At 42.8% G+C, this 22,583-nt stretch overlaps 1 protein-coding gene across 2 annotated transcripts in view; it reads right to left on the bottom strand.

Annotated features, from left to right (window-relative positions):
- The window catches only part of ITGA2B (integrin subunit alpha 2b), a 327,605-nt gene that overhangs the window by 158,646 nt on the left and 146,376 nt on the right, over positions 1 to 22,583 (bottom strand). For both annotated transcript variants that reach the window (XM_069237913.1, XM_069237914.1), the window contains exons 9-11: positions 20,439 to 20,482; positions 18,095 to 18,154; positions 5,052 to 5,104 (exon numbers count right to left, since the gene is read on the bottom strand). In XM_069237913.1, coding sequence (XP_069094014.1) covers positions 5,052 to 5,104; positions 18,095 to 18,154; positions 20,439 to 20,482 — 157 coding nt within the window. The remainder of the gene's footprint in view (positions 1 to 5,051; positions 5,105 to 18,094; positions 18,155 to 20,438; positions 20,483 to 22,583) is intronic.

Raw genomic sequence — 22,583 nt, forward strand, 5'->3', positions numbered from 1 at the left:
TCATTACTAAGAGGACATAGCCTAACATGTAAGATTGCATGTCGTAGGGCGCCATCAAGCCTATTATTATGGTCTTGATACGATAGAGGTATCTCTAAATATGCATAAGCTCTTTATTGTGCAGGTGTATTTGCAGGTATATAATGGTGAAATGTATTTGTGTTCCCATCAACTGCTGGAAATGTGACCCAAGAATACAAAATGTATGTTCTGTAGTCTGCATAAGCTTCAACAACAAATGTAACTGGACCCACCTGGGCCTTTAGGCCATGTGCCGATAAATGTGCAGCAAGGGCCGGTCGCATATTGACTGCAATTGCTACCCGCTGTAGGTTTGACATGATGAATGGTAAAGATAAGCACACCAAATGGGGATTATCCTTTTAGGGTTCAAGCTTGAACAACCTACAGCGTTAGTTAGGTACTCTCTACTTTGCTGAGGAGGAAAAAATTCCTCAATACCACGGACGTCTCCATTTAGAGTACTGAGGTGTCTTTGCATGTAGTGACACAGATACTCAGAAGGACCCGAAAATTAGTGCCTGACCAAATGTTGGTGGCGCCAAGTCGCATTGGTTCTCATTATCCTACTGAGACTACTGTATTTGGGCCGTGGAATCACCTGTACTGCGAGGGACTGAGTCTGATCCCGCACCATGTGACACCTGTCGGTCTAATCCGAGTTTGTTCCAGCTAACTAGCAGTGCCTCATCTCCACCCAAGAGCAGGGATGATTGGGCCACCGGGCGCATGACATAAATGACTCCTCAGGGGAATCGTGGTCACTCAGATCTCATCCGTTTCTCTCAGTTACATTAGTCTCACATATGCAAGGACAATCAGAGGAAAAGTAAAGTTCAATACGGTTTTATTGAAGTGACTGCATCTTAGATTATAAAGCTTGTATTGCAATAACTAGGACGATGAAGCACCATAAGATTAAAAGTGTGACCAGGAGAGTAAAACACAAGAACAACACTACCATATTGTCACTAAGGCTTGTAGTGATAGTTCCTACCTAACCTATGTTAGAGCACAGCATGTTAAGCTCTAATTCTGCCTTTCAGATTCCCCGTGGGAAAACATCATCCCTCATACTTGAGCAAAAGGCCTGTAGTCTACATAAGCAGCTGTAGCGAAGCAATCAGCATACAGTCGTGGTCATCTGGCTGGAATCTCCCTCTAACGTACATGAGTCAAAGTAATGTTTTTTATAATAAAACAACTGTTGTTCCAAGAAAGGATCCCCACGTAAGAGTATGTATGTTTCTGTGAACATTGGAGACAAAGCGTACCACTTTTGCCAGCAACCTATCTTACTGCAGCCTTGAGAAATGCACAGAGAGAGAGAAATGTCATGTTTAAGAACGAAGTGCTGACCTAGGTGAAGAACAGCTAGATAGAGAAAATATAACAAGACCGCAAATGTGGCTAATGTTAAAATAATAAAATGAAGCTGAATAAAATATATCTAGTTTAAAGTGCACAGCGACAGGCATAGTTTGCTAAAATAACGTTTATAAAACTATAGCTAAAAATGGCTACACAACATTCCTGTGGTCCTTTCCATGGCAGATGACACTTGTGTGCCCTTCCCTGTCCACCATGCCAGCTGGTTGCAATTTAGTTTCATGCAGGGTACAATGGACATGTCTCTTGCCGTGTCCCTATGTGTGTATGCCTCCCATCACCCACACCAGACCCCTCTCAGATGAGTTGTTCGTCCTGTGACACAACCATTCGATTCAGAGGATTTCCATTCTAGATTATTATGCATAGGCCCAAGTGAGGCCTGGTAGCTACATGGTGCAAGAATGCCTGTATTGGTGGCAGGCAGCAGTTTGTGTTCCATCGCTAAGGAAAGTGCAGGGATGCCTTGAATTTCAGTGCATACCACGCATCCCTGTACTTTCTAAATGACACAGCGCTGCACAGCAAGCTGGCTGACTAAGCTGCACTGCGTCTTTTCCTCCTACATGATGCACAAAGGGCCTAATTTTTGTGACAAGTGGCACAGGACGGTGCTGAACCTGCCTGCACCACCCGGAAATGTTCCTTACTCACAAGTTAAGGTGCATTTCTTTCCTCTCTCCCTGTGCTGGTGCACAAATTGCTGCCTAGTGCCTTGCACCATGGTGCATAATGCTTGCCTTGTGGGGATGAAAGTGTTTGTGCAGTAAGGAACACCTTCCTCCACAAAATACGATCACAAGAGGTGTTTTCCTCTTTCTATGTGTGTTGCACTCTGCAGCAAACATAGAAAGAGGTAAAAGCATGAAGGTATGAAGATATTTCTCCCTATTGCATCATTCTTACATCACCCCATTGGGGGGCATAGGAATGTGACACATTCCTAGACTTGTAAATCTGTGACTGCGTGAAATTCTTTCAGGTTCCCTAGTTGATGCATGTGAACACCCCAAGCAACACCCATGGAATGGCCATTTCATGCAGTGTTATGCATGAAAGCTGTCCATATTTACAAGGCCACAAAAGGCAATGCAAGGTGGCTTTGTGTGGCCTTGTTCATATGGGATGGCACACTGTGCCTCAGTAAAAATTGACACTCTGGTGGTGCAGTGTACCGCTAGTGCCTCCTAAATGAGGCCCAAAGTGAGGTAAACGTGGCACGATGCTGCCCTTCACACAATGAAGTCAGCGACATGATGGTTCTGGCCTAGGAAGTGCTAATTGTGTGAGGTCAGTGCACATTACAGCTCTTTGCTGTTTAACCATAAGTGTGCCAGCATGGGTCATATGCTGCACTGTTGTGTCCTTGGACTCCGGTCACCAGTTCCTCAGGGAAGACAGCTGCCACCATTTCCTCCAGGTCATCTAGCTCCTCCTAGGATGCTGGTCTTCCACCTCCGGTCTGCAATGCTGCTTTGCAGTTGCAGGCCAGTTCCTCCTTTGTTCTGCGTTTGCAATTATGCCAGTGCTTCTTACAGTCGATGACTGTACTCTTCACCTCTGCACACTGTTTACTTTGTCCACTATGGACTGCTATAAGGCCTCTTTCTTCCCTAATAGCAATTTTGAGGTGACGAATAGCTTTTGTTGATGATGTGTCACCTCACGGATCAAGATGTTGTTTTCCTCCCCTATGAACCTGCAATTCCTCTTCCTCTTCCCCTTCTCCTGGAAGTCTTTCTGGACATCCTGGCTGGTACTGGGGTTGTTGGGGTTGTCCTGGGGTGTCTGGTCTTCAGGGGTCTCCATTTCTGCTTCTGCAGTGTCTCCTGTTTGTATTTTTGCAGGCGTTTAGCGGCATTTTGCAGGTGTTTTGCGAACATTTTTAGGCACAAAAGTGAAATAATAAAAAAAATTAAAACACTTCCCAAACGCTAAATGTCAGCCAAACATGCCAACTACAGAGTAAAACAAGCATTTGCAATGCAATGGGTCTCGCATTTGCTCCTCAACTTAGAGCTATTAGCGTTGTAAAGTCCTAACCAGACTTTTATTGCCACATAAAATGAAAATGAAAAGTAACACAGTTTTACATATGCAAACCGATTAAAAGCATCACGCCATGAGCATGAAGGAGCACACAAAATGAAACAGAAGTTTGCTTGCAGTCAAACTTATCGGCAAATGTGCAACGAGATTGCGCTGCATAGGAAGTAAAAAGAAAAAGTAGTCCAGAAATCATGCTGAAAACATGGAGCCTTGTATGTTTTCAGTAGCTGGCCGGTGTGCTCGAGGAGGGCTAAACACTGGAAAAGGCATGATGTATGCATGCCTTTCACAAATAAAATCAAGAGAATTTTAAAAAGGCAAGTCCACGAACCAACAAAACTGATGGGCGTGCAGTGGGAGTGGTTAAAAGCCCACAAAGAGATTGCAGCAGGCTTGAGCACTTGCGCGCTCAACCCTAAAAACTCAGAAGCATTGTAGCACTGCTGAAAGGCTCAATCATCCTTATGACAGAATAAATTTAGCATAACGTTAAACATACACATCAACAAAGGGCGTAACTTTGAATCACCAGAAAAGAGTTTCAAAGAGAACTTTATGGGCTATTTGGATTTCCTAGTAAAATCCCATCATTGCCAATTCAGAATTACCCAAGTGAGTCGACTGACTACAAACTTCTTCACATATTTTTCCTTTGCTTCTTCCTTGGCTCCAATGATTCAGAGATTATGCCTACATTGACAATTTTCAATTTCCCCTAGTTTGTTGTGAATATCGTCTAGTTGGTTATGTACTGTCTTAATCACTCAGAAAGTCGGGCAGCTAGCTGCTCTGTGTATCCAAGCCTTGACTCCAACTTCTTAGATCTGTTACACATGCTAGTTAGATGCTGATTATAATGAAGACAGAGCCCTCAAGTTGGCTTCCTGCAGTTATAGGGACTTGAAAATTAGCATTCACTTTTTTCTTCAAACATGGGCAGATGCTTTAAAATAGCTGCGGCGAAAGACTTTTGCTACCAATATATGAGGTAATTGGAGGCGAGTTAATTGCACTGACTCATGGGTTGCACATTGCAAAGCTTGCAATGTTGGTATTGAAAAAATTTGAATTATCACATGCTTATTGGGCAGTGAGAATTGAATTGTGATGACTACCAAACTCCCCTCAGGCCAGAGAACTTCTGTTACCTTTTAGCAATGGCAACTCCAGCTCAAGCTGCACCACGAATCACAGTTGTGGCAGGACCATTACAGGAAGAGCTAAACTCTTCTATTGCCTACCAAGGCTCGTGTAAGTCACCCATACAGTAGGAGACTGCCATGATGCCATGCTGTGCCAAATGGTATGCAACGCCTGGGGTGTGTGTCGCTCACTCTCCACGGCATTCAATTTCTTGGAGTCCCCATGTTCCCTTTACTCTGTATCAACATTATTTCTGTCTCTATTGCCTTGTGGCCGTGTACCCTTTTTCTGTTCTTTACAAGGTCACCACCTCCCATCCACACTCTTCACCTCTGCTTACCCTTCATTTTATCCTGATCTTATTCTTTTCCCTCTTCACCTGACATTATCAGTTACTTGGTTGACCGCAGGATCACCTCTCCCCTGTGAGTGAATTACACAGTGCTTACCCGTCCTTGTTCATGTCAGCCACAGCCACAGCATGACCAAAATATGACGCCACCTGCAAGAATACAGGACACAAGCACAAAACACCTGATTATATTCAACAGTACACAGAGGATGCAGATAGGGTAAAAGGCCGAACACATGAAATTGTATCATCAAAAGCAAAAACATCCACACATTTTAAGAAGTAATTAACATATGGATTTCATTTTACCTCAAGAATTTGCTGTGTGAGCTAATTTCTATAACCCAAACCACCCCGGGAAAACATGATGGATCAGAAAAAACAAGCAATACCAGATATCACTCCAAAACATTGAATAATAAGTCGATTAGTTAGCTAATGTGAATCTAAAAGACTGTAAAGTCAAAATATGTTATCCAGGCTTCAATTAATATACGAAAAATATAACCAAGTACACCAAACTCAAAAATACATAAATAAGGCAGAAAAAAACAAAATAACAAAATGCAAAACACAAAACCCCAAACTAAAATAGAATTAAAACATACACGTCTGAAACCTGAACAACTAAAGATTTAGATCACCAAGCAATACCAATGCAGCAAAGCTACAAAAAAAAACCAGAATCCACTGCCAAATCCATTATCATCAATTTCATTAATAAAAGTCTATGTTTTATCCATGCTTGGATCCTCGGGTCACCACCCATTTTCATTCACACATCTCATGAACAAAACATACTAGTGTTCTTGTAAGGTATCTGGCGGGATAATGTTAATAGTTATAAGTTAGTGCCTCACCTTGTCAGACCTCATTCGGAGGGCCACAGGGCAAGCAAGGGGTTCCTGGACCTCAGCTGTAGAGGCTAGGTCCATTTGCCTTTGTTGTTCTGGGGACTAGTCTACTATAGCTCTGCAAACTGGGACAAGTCATGTACAATCACTTAAGATTTGTCTCATAGAGGCATAGTGGTAGTCATGGAGAGCAGTCACAGGGCTCTCAGGGAAGTAGGGTGGGGTGTGCGAACTTAGAACTTGCATCTTCACTCACTACCACTTCAGAGAGGAGATAAACTACTCACAGGAGCAGCCTCTTTCAGCCCAAGCACATTGTGCCGAGAGACAACAGTTGGGCCGCCATCTGAGGTCTTCCAGCATGAATGAACACATATACTTTGAGTAGCAGGGGCCCACAGAATGGGGCAGGTCCCTCGACTTCTAAATCTCTCCTGGGTCAAATAGTGATGCACTGTAGGAGGACTAAAACACATGAACGGGGGTAAGAGCTGCACGATGGACAGCTTTGTGAGCATTTCTTGATCACAGCGGTGAGGACTGCTGCTGATGCACTTCTTGATCACGGTGGCAAGCACCGCTGCGGGCACACTTCTTGGCCACATCAGTACTTCTTGGGACAGTGCAAGGTAGGCTGTAGTCACATTTCTTGGCACTGCAGGAAGGCTGGCCAGAGATCCACGATTTAGGCACAGAACTGTAATACCAGAGAGATTGGTGCCCACCACTTTTTGGAGCTCACAGATTACTCTCCTAAGTCTACCTTGTCCTAGCAGTCCCTAACAGGCTCTCCCAGAACAGTCGCACCTCATGCAACTTTCTACCCTCTCTCAGCAGCTGGACGCTTTAGGTCAGATGAACAATTTCTTCCAGCAAGGAAAGAATTCACATGATGCGCCCTCACCTCTGGGATGCTGGTTGTCAGGTAAATACAAACTCCGATTCCACAGCAGGTCTATGAGTACTCTGTGGAGCACTCCTTTCCTTTGTCAAAGAGATCTTGCAACTGAAAACACAAGTAAACTGCAACACTTGTGTTTCCGACCTATGCACAAATAAGTGTTTGCACTAAGGGGCATATTTACAAGCCCCTTAAGCCACCTTGCACCACCATAGCGTCATTTTATTTAATGCTAAGTTGGAGCTAAGGTGGCTTTTCCCCTGCACCGTATTTACAAGGTGGCACTGCGGCAGGCATAATGTATGCAAGGGGGGCATTCAGATACAGGAAGGCCCAAAAAATAGTCAGTTAAATTTACACTTCACTGCACCATTTTTTCCATCATTTTTAAAGTGTATTCACAGCACGTGTCAAAATGATGCACCCATTTTAATCAATGGGCCTCCCTGTGCTTTGCTGCACTAGCGTAAAACTTTTTGCCGCTAGTCCAGCAAAGCGTCACAATAGCATCTAAAATTTTGCCGCTATTGTCCTAACAACCGCCATGGTGCACCATATTGTAAATACAGTGCAACCATGGTGTCGTTAAGTGGGGGAGGGCGACGCATGAAAAGTGGCGCATCGGGACCGATGCACCACTTTCTTGTAAATATGCTCTCTAGTATGATTTTGGTGCAAAAAGCACATACACCAAGAGGGTCTTGTACAGGGGCTCAATGAATACAAAATGCCCAGCCATAGCAAGACAGGATTATTGTGGATAGATGGACACATAGTAAGCATTTCCTCATAGAACATTCAGACCTAGCAATGAACTGGCATCCTAAGTGCAGCTGAAAAGTGGGCAAGAGATATTATACTTCCTTCAAGGGATTTTACTCAGTGAGTGAAACTCACTACCATAAGAGGAAAAGAGGTAAGAAGATTGGCAGTATACAGCTGCGACTTGTAGTGAGCTAACAATTGCACTACATACACTGCAATGACACAACAGCTAGTGTAGAACATGGGTAGATATACTAGATGTATTTCTTTTGAAAAAACAAGGAATATTTGTTAGTATTAATACATAAGTAAACAGTCAACGTATATGCAACAGAAGCCTCGTGCCTCTGGTGCTGCTTACTGACGAGTGCTTTGTCTCCTATACCGATGTTACCCAGCTGATCCTCTCCCTGACTGATGACCCATCAACAGCCAAGAGAAACTTCCACAACGGTATGAGTGCAGTCGCTGTCTGGATGGAAGCCAGCTGCCTCAGTCAGATATCCTCGTACTCGACTCCACCCCCTTTGCGTGGGAAATGCCCCACCGACCATGCACGCATCCTGGGCATCATCCGTGACTCCACTGCTTTCCATGACCCGCCAAGTCAATGCCGTCTCATCAGCCTGCTTCCACACCCTGCGCCTCCTTCTTAAGATTTTCAAGTGGATCCCCACAGAGACCAGAAGGACGGTCACCCACACTCTGGCCAGTAGCAAATTGGATTACAGCAACACACTCTATGCCAGCATCAGAAAGAAGCTACAAGCAAGGCTACAGAGAATCCAGAACGCAGCAGCCAGTCTCATCCTCGACATCCCTCACCACAGCCACATCTCCACCCATCTCAGAGACCTGCACTGGCTCCCGATTGACAAACACATCACCTACAAGCTACTGACTCACACCTACAAGGCACTTCTCAACATCGGACCAGACTTCCTCAACCACCGCCTGACCTTTTACACCCTCGCCAAGCAACTTCAATTTTCCCATCTCGCTCTTGTAGCCATCCCCAGAATCAGGAAAAGCACGGCCAGAGGCAGATCATTTTCCTACCTTGCAGCCCAGATATGGAATACCCTCCCACTCAACCTCAGACAGGCTGCATCACTGAAGCAATTCAGGAAGAAGCTCAAGACCTGGCTATTCTAATGACCTGCACACTCACAATATCGCCTCCAGACGCCACAGGTGATAAGCCGTGCTCTACAAGTATTGATTTATTAATTAGATTGGTCGGCTTCAAAGCAGCCACTAAATTTGTATGAGCAGGAAATTAACGCCTATGAACAAGCCGAAGAGCACAATTCAAAAAGCAAACCTAAGGTGAACTGCCTGCAGCCCCCGCTTTTCAGACAGACAGGTTTTTAGTCACAGCTTGAGCTTTTATCAAGACCTGCCGGGTAGAAACACGTCAGTGTTTAATTGCGCTTTATTGCACACGTATTGCACAATAAATGATGGAAATGTGTGTTCACCTGTGCCACCTCTCTCTGTAGAAAGGTGGAGTCCTATATTGGGAATTGTCTTCACCAATTTACAAATGTGTGCACCATTGGTGAAATGGTGAATATATGCTTATATATATATAACCTTCTGGCGGTCACCAGTAAGTATAGTTAGGACCCAGTTTCCATAGGGAGAACTTTTGTGCTGCTTGACGAATCCTCCCAAAATTTTAAAAACGTATACATTGGTCAGTTTAGCTGCTGTCTTGAATGTTTTTGGGAGATCCGCCAAGTGGGGGCTGAGAAAAAGGGGGTCCCAAAATGCATTTTCCCCATTCATTTTTCCATAGGGTCTTTAGACACGCCTAAAGCTCAAACTGTTGAACGGAACTACATCAAATTTGACAGGAAGGTACATCTTGTGGCACAGATTGTGCTTTTGTGTTATTTGGTGTAAATCCATTCAGTAGTTTTGGAGATATTAAAGGTAAACAAATATATAGATATCTAGGGACACAGTTCCTCCGCAGATCCAACTGTCCCCGTGCTGATTGGCTGCCTACACTTCAACAAGTGTTGGCAGCCATCCTGAGACTCGGCTTCAGCCGAGTCCCAGAAAAAAAGTGAAAAAAAGAAATGGGAACATGGTAGGGTCTCCCTGACTCCCTAGCCTTGTGGACTCCGCCAGGACTAAAAAGCATTTTTTTTAAATCTTGGAAAAATACGTAGATCTGCAGATTTCTTCAAGATTATTATTTTTTTTTAATTAGGGCAATCTCCCACTCTCCTATTTGACCTCTGGGTAGGCAAGGTCCCGGGGGCAATGAGAAAGGAAAGGGGCACACAGGGTCCCCCCTCCTTGTGTTTATATTAGCCCAGGGGACCACCACCTCCCTGGGGTGATTACACAAAAATGTGCAGAGGGGGCCATGCGGCCCCCTCCCAACAGGGACCACCACCTTCCTGGGGGCAAAAATGTTTATTTTATATGAGAGAGGCCTGTATGGCCTCCCCAAAAGCCCCAGGAACCGCCACATCGCTGAAGCTAAATAACAAGTTTGTGCAGGGGGACCACGTGCCCCCCTACAGCCCTGGGGACCATTACCTCCCTGGGGCAGAAATAAAAGAATGGAAGGGGTTTGTTGTGGGCCCCGGGGACCACCACCTCCGCTGGGCAAATTCACACGGGAGGATGGCACGCAGCCCCCCTCTTGGAGCCACAGATGGCCGTGGGGACCACCACCCTCAGGGCCAGCTCCTCCTATGTCCCGGGCTGCCTACCTCCAGGACATAGCTGTTTTCTCTGACTTGGCAGGAACTTTGACAGCTCCCACCAAGTGAGAGCAAACGCTCCGGTTCGAGCAAGCGAGAGCTGTCAAACAGCTGTCATTTGCTGGGAGCATAGGTTTCCTCTGTTTCCTCCCCATAGACATGCAGGCAGAGAAACAGAGGAAACAATTGCTTTTGCTGACAAGGAGTTGCATCTTTAGCAGCTCCCTGTGTGCAAAAGCAATGCCAGCTCTCACAGGAGGCAGGGAGCCTGCTGGGACCGCGGGGGCCTTCAGGCTCCCCCTGTGGTCCCATTGTACACTGTGTGTCCTGTGGGGCACCCAGGAGAGATGGCCAGGCCCCGTGAGGATGGGGTTGCTGGGCCAAAATTGGCCAGGGGAGGGGGGCTGCATGATCCCCCTCCTTCCAAAATAAATGTATTTATTAAAGCAGAGGGATGGGGTCCAAAGGGCCAAAATCGGCCGGGAAAGGGAGTTGCGTACTACCCCTATGGAAATGTAGTGGGCCTCCCTCCCCCACACAGGCCATTAACCTAATGAGGTAGCACTTACTAACTAACCATTAGAAAGTTCTCCAGTTGGCTAGTCATTTTGTGCAAACTTTGGACTCTTGTTGGCTAAACAAGCAGGTGAGCTTCCGTTCTGGCCATTATGCTAATTTCACAGAAATTAAACTTCAACAAGAAGCACTTACAAATATAAATGTAGCAGATTCCCCAGTTGAAGCTCCACTTTTGTAAAGGACAAATGATCCCAGCTCCTGGGCTTGGCAAAGGTAAAGCAAGTGTGTTTACTCCACGATTCCATTATTGAAAAACAATCTGAAATCCTTCATGGAGGTGAATGCATCTTTCATCTATTGGAGAGTAATCAGACACTCTCACACCCACATAGACCCTCTCACACACATTCTCACATCTAGACAGACACTCTCACATCAACTCTCACACCCAGAGACAGGCCCTTTGTACAACACCCATTGCGCATGGCCAAAGTCTGTGTGCAGCATGGGGTTAGGTTGTTAGGGGGGGTTGGCCTGTGGTCAACCTCTGCTGTGCACAGCCAGAGGCCATGCACAGTGGTAGTTGGATTAATGTATAGTATTAAAAATAACTTTATGTTATTAAAAAAACATAGACATTCTCTGAAAAAAACAGAGGTTACAAGGACATTATAGTTAGGAAATAGAATTAAAAATAACCTTAGAAATTCACTTTAAAAAACAAAGATTACAGAGAGGTTATAGTTAGGTTCTGAATTTACTCACACGAAACCGGAGAAATTCAGTAGTTATAGTTAGACTTATTTCAAGTAACTAAAACTAGCGGCCCAAGGTAACCATAACTCGCACTGCTAATTACCCCAGATATTACAGCACTCATGACAACTTTTATAATGTCAATAAAAATACCAATGAAACATTAAAAGTTAAATTATTGAAGAAAAAACTGTGCAAGGCGGGGGCGCGAGTTATAGTTACCTTAGGCCTCAGTTTATATTTACTTGAAATAACTGCTGAATTTCTCTGCTTTTGTGCAAGTGAATTCAGAACCTAACTATAACGTGCCTGTAATCTTTGGTTTTTTAAGTAAACATATATATTTTATATATATATATATATATATATATATATATATATATATATATATATATATATACATATATATATATCAATCACTTACACACACACGTTTGTGTATATCAATCAAGACAATACCCTTTTAGGGCACATGCATCACAGCTTTCTCGCAGTTTAGTGAAGAGAAACATACTCCTGAGCATAGATGCCTATACATTTATTGTGTAGAAATCAGCACATTTTAGATTTCTAGAGCACTGACCATAGTTTCTATGAGAAAAAATATTTTGTTTATTTCTAAAGGAAATGCTTTAGGTTTTATAGTTTTAATTCCATCAAAATGACTTCAAGGGTGCTACACTTTTGTCTTATGTATAGAATGTTAACACTTTAGTTGTTCAGTCGAACTCTGGGGAGGGAGGTGGCAGGGGCACTGACTCGGACAATGGAGGGCAGGTGGGAGGGCGCAAAGGCAGAAAACTGACTGTGTAAAACAGGCAAGAAGTTTATTGGCAGCCCAACAAACCACGCAGGTCAGAGGGGCAGTGGCATCACAAGAGGCAATCAAGGGCAGGAGGGAGGGGATAGGGGCATGGACGATAGAAGGCACAGGGAAACAGGACAGCAACAGGGGCAGCACAGTGGATCGGGCAAGGTGAACAAGAAGGGCAGTGCAGCTCAACGGATCATGGAGGGCAAGGGACGGGGCATTGGCAGCACAAAAGACCACACAGAGCAGGAGGGAGGGAGCAGATATGGACAACAGGACAGCGAAGTGGGAGGAAAGAAGTAGAAAGCTGACCACGGAGGAAAGGCCTGCTTAGGCAGGGGCAGCACAAAGGACCATGGAGGGCACAAGGGAGGGGGGTTCAGCCTGTAAACAGAGAAAGACAGGCAGGGAGGAGGAACCTGGAGCAAGTTGAACACATAGGGCAGACGTGTATGGACAGTGGCAATAAGCTGTCCGCAGATAAACAGAAAGCAGACAGAAGGGGGGCATAAGCAGCAATCTGACCACAGCGAGCAGGTGTGTATTTGCACAGTTAGCACAATGGACCTTGGAGAGCAGAGGGTAGAAGCATCCACATGAAGAACGGAGGACAGGGGGTGGGAGCAGGGGTAGCCAGTTGACCACGGAGGCAAGTCTGCTTTAGGCTTCCCACCAGCAGGGGGTGGCCCAGGGTCAACCCCCATTTGCGAATGATAGAAGGTTGTGCATAGTAGAGGTGTTGGCTGAATATGTTAAAAAAGTTCTCGAAACTCATAGAAAAACAAAAACCAACGATTAAATAATCGTTATAGTAGGGCATAGTACTATGATCTTTCCTAGCATTAAAAACAAGCATTTGCAATGCACTAGGGTCTCGCATTTGTCGGAGTTACAACTGTTCACAGTTGTAAACTCCCAACCGGATTTTCCCTGCATTAAAAGAAAAAAACTGCGCAATCACGCTGTACAGTTCACATGAAGTGCAATTATGATCGTAACCGGCAAAAGTGCAATTAACGAAGCGCTCGACTTCTGCCCAGCGAGATGGCGCTCCGAAAACAGAGAAAAAGTAGTCCACAACCCCAGCGAGCCTCGCATGTTTTCTGTACTTGGTCGCTGCGCTTGAGGAGGGCTAACCACGGAAAAGGCCTGACGTATACGTGCCTTCCACTAATCAAAAGAACCGGATTCTAACAGGCAAGCCAGCTTGCCAATGAAAGACACTGACGTGACATCGACGGGGCTCCGAGCCCTTTTCTAATACCTAAAGCGTCTCGCTAGCAACACGCATGCGCGAGCGCATGCGACGCAGGCTCGACCCTAAAAAGGAATATCACTGAAAAAAATAAAGGATAAATGACGTTATTGCTGAATACAGTAACAAGATTTTAGCTTACATAAATTTTTTTTTACAAAATCACTGAAATAATTCAAATAAGTTAAAACCTAATGCTTAAAAAACACGGAGATACAGCGGCCTACCTATAACTTGCACCTCCATGCTTATGTCCTCAAATATTACGTCACTCAGGACATGTTAAATTATATGATTGATAACATCATTGATGACATCTCAAACAACATCACTGATGACATCACTGATGACATCTTCCAAGCTACTGCTCCTGAAATTCCCCTATGAAACGCTCAATCATTTAAAAAAAGCAAGTAATTAGTAAAGGACCCACAAACATTTACAACATACATTGACTTCATGTACATGTAATAGTCTAGTCCTGGAGACAAGGCTGATTTGATTCATAATGGTGCACAATTTAACTACTAGCAAAATTTTAAGAGTGGCGAACAGCACTTCATTTAAACAAAGTAGACACTGAGTGCAACAAGAGTAAGCTGCAGACATATGTTACAAATAGGTTGTGGTTTAAATCAAAGTCCTATTGCAAAAATATGTGAGAAAAACTAAAGCTTATGTTTACAATACATTATTCACCTGTGGATTTCTGTGCACATGTTGACATTAAACCGTTGTTTACAAATGGTGGGTCGCAGAAAGATTGTAAGCATTTTTACAATGTATAATGATGTATGCTATTCTGCTCATTTCAAGAAAGCGTGTTAGATATTTTTACAAAGATGTCTTATCAGCAGCTAAACCATAGACGTGAAGCCGTTGACTTGAAATTCTATGTCAGAATAGGTTATCATCAGGTACAACTCATCAAGGTAAATAATGACCAAATCTTCTTGAGCAGTGTTTAAGGTTTAATAAATTGCTGATGGCATCAATGTCTGCAGAAACATTATGGGGTATATTTAGGAGCCCCTTGCACCGCCTTAGTGCTGGCCTTTTCCCCACACCATATTCACAAAGTGGCGCAATGCATGCATTGTACCACTTTGTAACCCGTTGCCCCACATTATACCTGCGCCAGGCATAATGTATGCAAGGGGGGGGCGTTCTGGCACTAGGAGGGCCGCAAAAATTGTGCAGTGCAATTTAACAGATTTCACTGCACCATTTTGGTGTCATTTTTAACACCTGCTCAGAGCAAGCGGTAAAATAAAGCACCCATAGAAACCTCTGGGCCTACTTGCACTTTGCCACACTCGAGTGAACATTTTTGATGCTAGGGTAGCAAAGCGCTTCAACAGCGTAAAAAATGTTGACACTATTGTACTAGCAACCACCATGATGTGCTGTATTACAAATACGGTGCAACCAAGGTGTTGTTAGGTGCCGGTGGGGAGGTGCAGAAAACGTGGCGCATCAGCTCTGATGTGCCACTTTTTCATAAATATAGGCCAATATTTTTTACACGCCTGAATACCAGAGCATAATCTCTGCTAAATGTGGCTGCTTTCACAGATGTGCATGTTGTAAAAGGTTATGCCCATTAGCACTACAGAATTGGTAGAAAATTGGGTCTGAGTGTAGCTTGCATTTACCTCCCAATATGAAAAGTGTATAGCAATCTGTCACATTAATTGGCTGATGTCAGCAGTGATGTCATCAATGATGCCATATGAGATGTCAGCAGTGATGTCATTCATATATCCACTATGAGTGAGCTATGTGAGTTGGCTTGAGATAGCAGTACCTCTCAGTTAGAAGCAATCATAGCAGCATTGCCGAAAAGAACCAGTAATGGTGCTGGGAATTTTTTATTTTCCTGGTTTCTTTCGGCAAAGGTGCTATTATCACTTGTGAGAGGCAATGCTATCTCAGAATCACTTAAGTAGCGCACACTTAGAAAGTATAATAATTTGTTGGGTTTTCGGTGTTCCAGAGCAAGCTCTATATTAGATTTTTAAGAAGCTGGTGGATTTTAAGCGGGCAGAAGCTGTTGCTATAAGATTTTTAAGTGCACACCCGCCATTGCATGCATATTTGCGCTTCCAAGGTGGTTATACCCATATGTGAATTAGTTTTGTCCCTTGAAGGATGCAGTGAGCTCCTTGTTTGAGATATGCCGATGTTCAGAGGCCCTGTATAACCAGAGAACGCTTTGTATCAACAACTCACTTGAATTTTAATCCAAAAGTTAAAAACATATTTTAAGTGTTCTGAAGAAGGCTGTTTCTATTTAATTTAACCCACTGAAATGCATCGACGAGCACAAAAGGCTCTTTTCTTGTCACGTCTGTTTCCAGAAATCTTATTTAAATTATGTATAGAGTAAATACCCAATGAAAGTTTAGAAAAAGTGTCTATTTTATATGTATTCACATAAAAATAATAATTTTTGTATTTTCATGGAGTTTGTTTGTGGCTCATGTCGTGTACATAATCTGTAAATTATACGCAATTATTATTTAATAAATAATATTGTTTGATATATTCAGTGGTTGAATTGTTTTTTTGCACAGTTTGCATTGAAGTCAGTTCTTAACCTGCCTGGGGGAATTTTATTGTTATTCTTGACTTTGCGACACTCTCTCCTTGGTTTGTGAGGGGTCTCTTTCTTTTGTTTCTCATCCTTGTGAAGATTGTGTGCTGCACATTGTAAATGGCGAATTTCAGGAGTCTTTTTTAGTGCTGTGTTCAGTGAACTATAAGTGATCTTTACCTGTGTTTTATTTTTCAGTGAATTTCATGGGTGTTTTTTATGGTGGGCTGCCTTAACATGTCATGTACCCATCCTGTGCTCTGCATAGCCTTCGGCCAGGGCTTGCACCCAACCACCTTCCTCCCTGTGTAGAAGAGTTTGGTTGCAGGGATCACCTGACTTTGCTTCTGGGCTTAATTCGCTAGCTGCCAAATGTATTGCAAATTAATTGAACAGTGCCAAAGTTGTGAGTGAATAAAACTTTATCTTAGTCCCCAACGGATCTGCCAAAAATGTGACATAACCAATAGTCAGCTAAACATCTGCCAAATTTTGTGTGGATTCATACAAACTATACTAAATATATTAGTAACCCCTCTTGCACATCTGAAACAGTTCAAGAGTAGGCTAAATAAGCCATGTCTCTGGCAAATTTCGTGCAGATCTATTAAAACATGTCAAATTAAATGTTATGACCATCCCTCTTGAAATCCACTGCCCCACCATTGGATCCACACCAAATGTGAAATACCTATCCTGGGTCTAAATTGTTAACTCTGCCACATTTGGTGCAGATTCATCGAATAGCGCTAAAGGTATAAGCAATTGAAAATGTTATTGCCCACCCTAAACATTGCCCACTTGATAGATTGGCACAAGACTGTAAAATCGAAAACAATTCCTTCCGAGCACAACCCACATTTTGTTCAGGTGTTTCACATAGTGACAATGTTATTAGCAAATGAACACTTTCTCCCCCTTTTAACTGCCCCCTCCTTTGCGGATCTACTCAAACTTAAAAATGAAGGTTAAATGTGATAAGTCTCTGTTAAATGCCACACCTCAAAAAGTGCCAAAGTTATTAGTAGGTCCAAAATATTTTTGCTGCATCTTTAACTTGCCCCCCCTCCCATTTGATCTTCACAATACCTGCTATACCTGCACTGGGTATCACTTGCTTACTATTTGCCACATTTGACAGATTCATCAAACAGTGCAAAAGGTAAAACCAATTGAAACATTTTTTAACTGTTGCTTAACGTTTATCCCACCACCCACACTGGCTGCACAAAACTTGACATAACAATAGAATACTAAACCTTCCTAGTTCTGCCAAATGTTATGCAGATTCATCACAAGTAGCAAACGTCAAATGAACACTTTTCAATTTGAGCCTCCTTTATTGTTATACACAAATTCAGAAATACCAATAAATAAACATACAAAGCACGCATATTAGTCAATGTGGCAAAGATATAAGCGTAACAATAAATAGCTTTTCAACTGACAAGATATACAAAATTGTGAACCCTTTTAAGTCCACCTGGCATCTTTTACAAATGGCAATCTTAGAAACTAATGGATAGTTTTACACCAAAACGGCAAAATCACACGGTCTGAGTAAAGCTTTACTTTCATACCAAGTTTGGTGTTAATCTATTCAATGGTTTTGACTGTAGGTGCAAGAAAAATTTCCTATGTGAGCTAAAATGGGAAAACGCATCTTTTTCACCCCTCCCTTAACATGTTTCCTTGTACAGATATTCACAAAGCTTGGAAGCCGAAGTCCAGCTGACTATGACTTATGAAGTAAAAAGTTATAGGCAAATCAAAAGGCAGGTTACTGCATACTCTGTCCTCAGACTCCTTGGTCTCCAGCTCTGTGTTGATTACTAAGTCACCTCTAGTGTTTTGGGTAGGTCCAATTGCACTTGATATGTCAAATCCATCCCATGAAGAGCAATATTACACATACAGGGAAAGCACAACACAAACATCCCAACAGAGAAAGGTTTTCTACCTGTTCCCCTTTGACGCGGTGGAGAGGCCGGTCCAAGTTATTCCTACTGTAGATTTCCACCTGTCGGGAGAATAATACCATTATGTGTAAATCGCGACGAACAGGTCATTTTCTCCAGCCTCCAGCTATAAGCCATAACAACTAGGTTACAGTGGTTCCCAACCTTTTCACTTCTGTGGACCCCCATTTTATCAATCCTGGAGCCCGGGGACCCCCACTGAATCATTATTGGAACCGGGGGACCCCCACTGAGTCAATACTGATAGCTGGGACCTAATATTATTACATTTTTTAAGCTGCCGCGGACCCCCTGACGAGGATTCGCGGACCCCCAGGGGTCCCCGGCCCACAGGTTGGGAACCACTGAACTAGGAGATCAGTAAGAGACAGCCAGAGCTCTCTCCTGGCTTGGCTACACAAACAGCCTATCCACAAGCTGAAAGATAACACACCTTGATGTGCTAAACAAACAGACGCCAACCGTCATTGCAACCAGCCCAAATGGAAAATACATAGCAATCCACAGATAGAAAAGAGACTGGACTGCCCCCACAGCAGCTGAACTATCATATTAGTTTTGAAAACTTTGTGAAGATTTGTACCAAAGTTATTGGCAAAACAAAAACAGGTTTCCTAGTAAATTAGGATATATACATATATAGGGCCATGGTTCCATAGAAAAGGCATTTATGGATTTGCCTATATCTTGGCCAATAGGGGGAGAGCCTTAGACTCTTTTTTCCCAAAAAGTGCCCCATTGATTCTTGTTGTGCATGGATAGCTTCAGGGTGATCCATCAATTGGGGGCCGGGAAAAATGGGGTGGGTCAAAAACGTTGCGTTTCCTATGTTAATTCCCATAGGACCTTTAGATACCACTGCAGCCCAAACCGCTTGACTGAATTACACCATATTTGGCAGAAAGCTAGCTTTCAGTACACAGATTGTGCTTTTGGTTACTTGGTTAAATCTGTTCAGTAGTTTAGAATTAATTAAGGAAAATTCAAATTTGTATATCTCTGGCCACAAATAATTTGTGAATGTTTGTGAATTTTCGCGAATGTGCATGCGAATAGAAGTGCTCTAATCGGGTGGCCACAACCTGACTAGAAAGTGCAGCCACCATTTTACGTTTTGGGAAAGGGTCTCTGGGGCTGAACATAATAATGATAAGTGGTATCAGGTGTCAGGGTGGAAGCACCCTGACCCCAGGGATGTGATATAGGGGTGTTTTAGGGTCAAATTATGTGTTTGAAATGATTTTTCTTCACCATGCATGATATTCGTGAATATCCTCGAATATGCTCAAATATTTAAGGATATTTGAGGATATTCCAGAAAATTCTTGAATATTCGAGAATATGCAAAAAAAATGTTTTTAATTCACAGACTCATTGATACACTAATTAATTCACTCATACATGCCCTCAGAGACTCATGCACCCACTGAGGCATCTACTCAGAAACTCATGCACCCACTCGGACCTACTCATAGACTCACACTCCCACTTTCAGACCCACTCAGACACTCAGGCACCCACTCACAGATCCACTGACAGAGGCAGGACCTGTGCCAACCCACCCTGCGCATGGCCAAAGGGTGTGCATGGTGTGGGGTTGGGCGGTGAAAAGGGCTTGGCTACAGGGCCAGGCCTCCCAGGCCCTGCGACCAACCCCTGCCGCTCACTGCCGAAGGCCATGGGCAGCAGAGGTTAGATTAACATATAGTAATTAAAATGACTTTATTTTAAAAACCATATAAATTCACTAAAAATCAAAGGCTACAGGGACCTTATAGTTAGGTTCTGAATTTACCTGTACAAAACCTTAGAAATTCAGCACTGATAGTTAGAGTTATTTCAAGTAACTATAACTCGTGCCCAAAGGTTACTATAACTCGTGCCTTCGCCATGCACAGCTAATTACTCCACATATTACATCATTGATAGCATCTCTTATGGCATCTTTGATATTATCACTGCAACATTTGCAATAAAAGTATTGATAAGAAAACTGTGCATGGCAAGGGCGCGAGTTATAGTTACTTGAATAGAAACCGAAACATGTTGGAGGGGAAGCTTTTTCCTGTGTAAAGTATATTTTGCAGCAATTCAAAGAAATCCAGGTTTTTCCTTGTACAGAGGATTACTAGTTGTATGTTCGGGTTACCGTAACCCCACCTGGACTTCCGTATTACAGCCAAAACAACAAATGTCCATCACTTGCAACCTGGCTAAATCACATAATGCATATTTTCTCTTTTGGGGCCCAAAAGTGAAACAAATCCCCCCGACATTATGAGCGGCTAGCTCATTTAATAGCATAAGAGTACTCCTCATACTCACCGATCCCAGAGTTTCATCGTAGTTGGGCACACCAATAACATACTCTGTAATACACCAACAAACAGCTTCAACTTTTAGTTTTTACCCCCCTCATGCAAACATATTGCACTGTCTCTTCTGCAAAGCCACCCATGTTCTCAAGTGCTTCATATCTGTTGCAGTACCCTAGAGGCAGGAATATGTAATTTCATTTCAGTACATTTTAGAAAAACACAATTGCAGACAATCTTTTCTACTGAAACCATTTCCAAGACAAAGATAGATTTTGCTATACTTACATTGAAACAGACTATTCAATGAAAATCAATTGGTGGAAAAACTTTATTTATCTTAACAGAAGCCTCACTTCCTCTTGTACATAATGTTTGTGCTTATCTTTATACATTGTTTTAGAAAGGTCTTGACACCTAAGACTAATACTAACCTTAGACCTTTGATCCAAGCCCAAATCTTAACAACTAACAGCTCTCAGTGTTCCCACAGCCTACACAAACCCTAGTTTTCACTCTAAATGTTACCCAGACCCTAACCTGATCCTTGCTTTGATCTTAGCCATATCCTTGATGCTTTCCTTTACTCTCAGCCTGACCTGTAACCAAACTCTAACCCCATTTCACATGTGTTCCTCTTCCTCTTTACCACCTTTTCTAACCTTTTTTTTAGAACTCTGTTAAACAACAAGAAGAATACAGTGCAGTGCATATCAATGAGAGTTATGGCAGTATCCTTATGTCACATTACTGGAGGACAGCGTTAACATAAATCCAAAACAAGGGTCGATAGCAACCACTGTGGCAGAATTTTCCCTCAAACACCCCCGACAAGGATCCACATGAAACCAGCCATTACACGTCCTTTTCTAACTTTAACTGTGCTAGACCAACCAGTCTCATCCCTTCCAATGATTCCACAGAAAATCCATGATGATGGGTCCATCTTTGCATAACGGACGGTCACACCCTTAGGTCCTACAATCACCCCTTCTCACAGGTGTCTACTCTAGCCACCTAAGCACATGTTCAAACTTTGTTCACTTCAGAGAATAGGTGGCCTATGGCCTCATAGTGTAATGCTGTTGAAAATGGCCCAGATGAAGATGACTGGTAACTTCAAGTCATCAGGTTCACCATATTCCAATTCAGCACTTCCTCATATAAAACACAATTTAACTCACGCATTGAACATGGTTGTTAAGTGACTGGAACAAGATGAACCTGATGATATGGAGTCACGAAAAAACCTTAACCATGAAACAGATCTTCTTGGCACTTTCATTGAGTATTTGGATGGACATGTGGATCATCCCTTAAACCCTCTCATGCAACGTGTGTCATCATATATATGAGTGAACTGATACTGTGACTATGAAGGTTACAAGATAGTGGTTACAGATTCTACAAAAAGGAATTCTAGTAAAAATATGCAGGAAGGTGTGAACTCCAAGTTTCATCAATTATTATTTTGAATGCCTGGAGACACTCAGATATAGATTCTTTTTGATGTCAGCCTTTTCAAAAATACTCAATAAGTGCCAAACTGTATGACACTACTTTCATTGAGCTATTCTGAGCCTGTGATCCACAAGGTTCTCTGTTTACTCCTGAGTAACTTGTATGCTCTATGTGGCTAATGGACTCAAATAGGACTAATCAAAACATTTGAATACAAAACATCTTACTAAAACTGAGTTCCCAAAAACAATTTCATTTATTTCAATCTCAAAACTTCCAATTCAAATGATCCAAATGTTAAATATTTTACAACTGAACTCAACTTGGTCTGTCATAATGCTCAATAGAAGTCAATTTCTATAGGTGGTATTACTACTGTCTTTGTACAACTATAGCCACTCTCTGTGTACACCTCTAGACCGAATGACAATATTGGGATTAGAAGAGCTGAGAGTGGCAAGGAATATTTACTGTTGGCTGTACATTATTTGTTTCATGATTGTCCATTTCAATTTCATTTTTATTAATATGTCAAGTGCTTATGACTATGGCTTCTACATGGGACAATGCACGCAGTATAAAAGAAATGTAGTTACTAAAGCACATTCAATTTGATGCGATAAAGTTGCTGAAGGTGGTAAGAGGCCATTACCAGTGAGTGCTTTCTCAAAGATTTGTTGTTTAGGACAAAACA

Source organism: Pleurodeles waltl, chromosome 6 (assembly GCF_031143425.1).
Source record: "Pleurodeles waltl isolate 20211129_DDA chromosome 6, aPleWal1.hap1.20221129, whole genome shotgun sequence".
NCBI classification, from domain to species: domain Eukaryota; kingdom Metazoa; phylum Chordata; class Amphibia; order Caudata; family Salamandridae; genus Pleurodeles; species Pleurodeles waltl.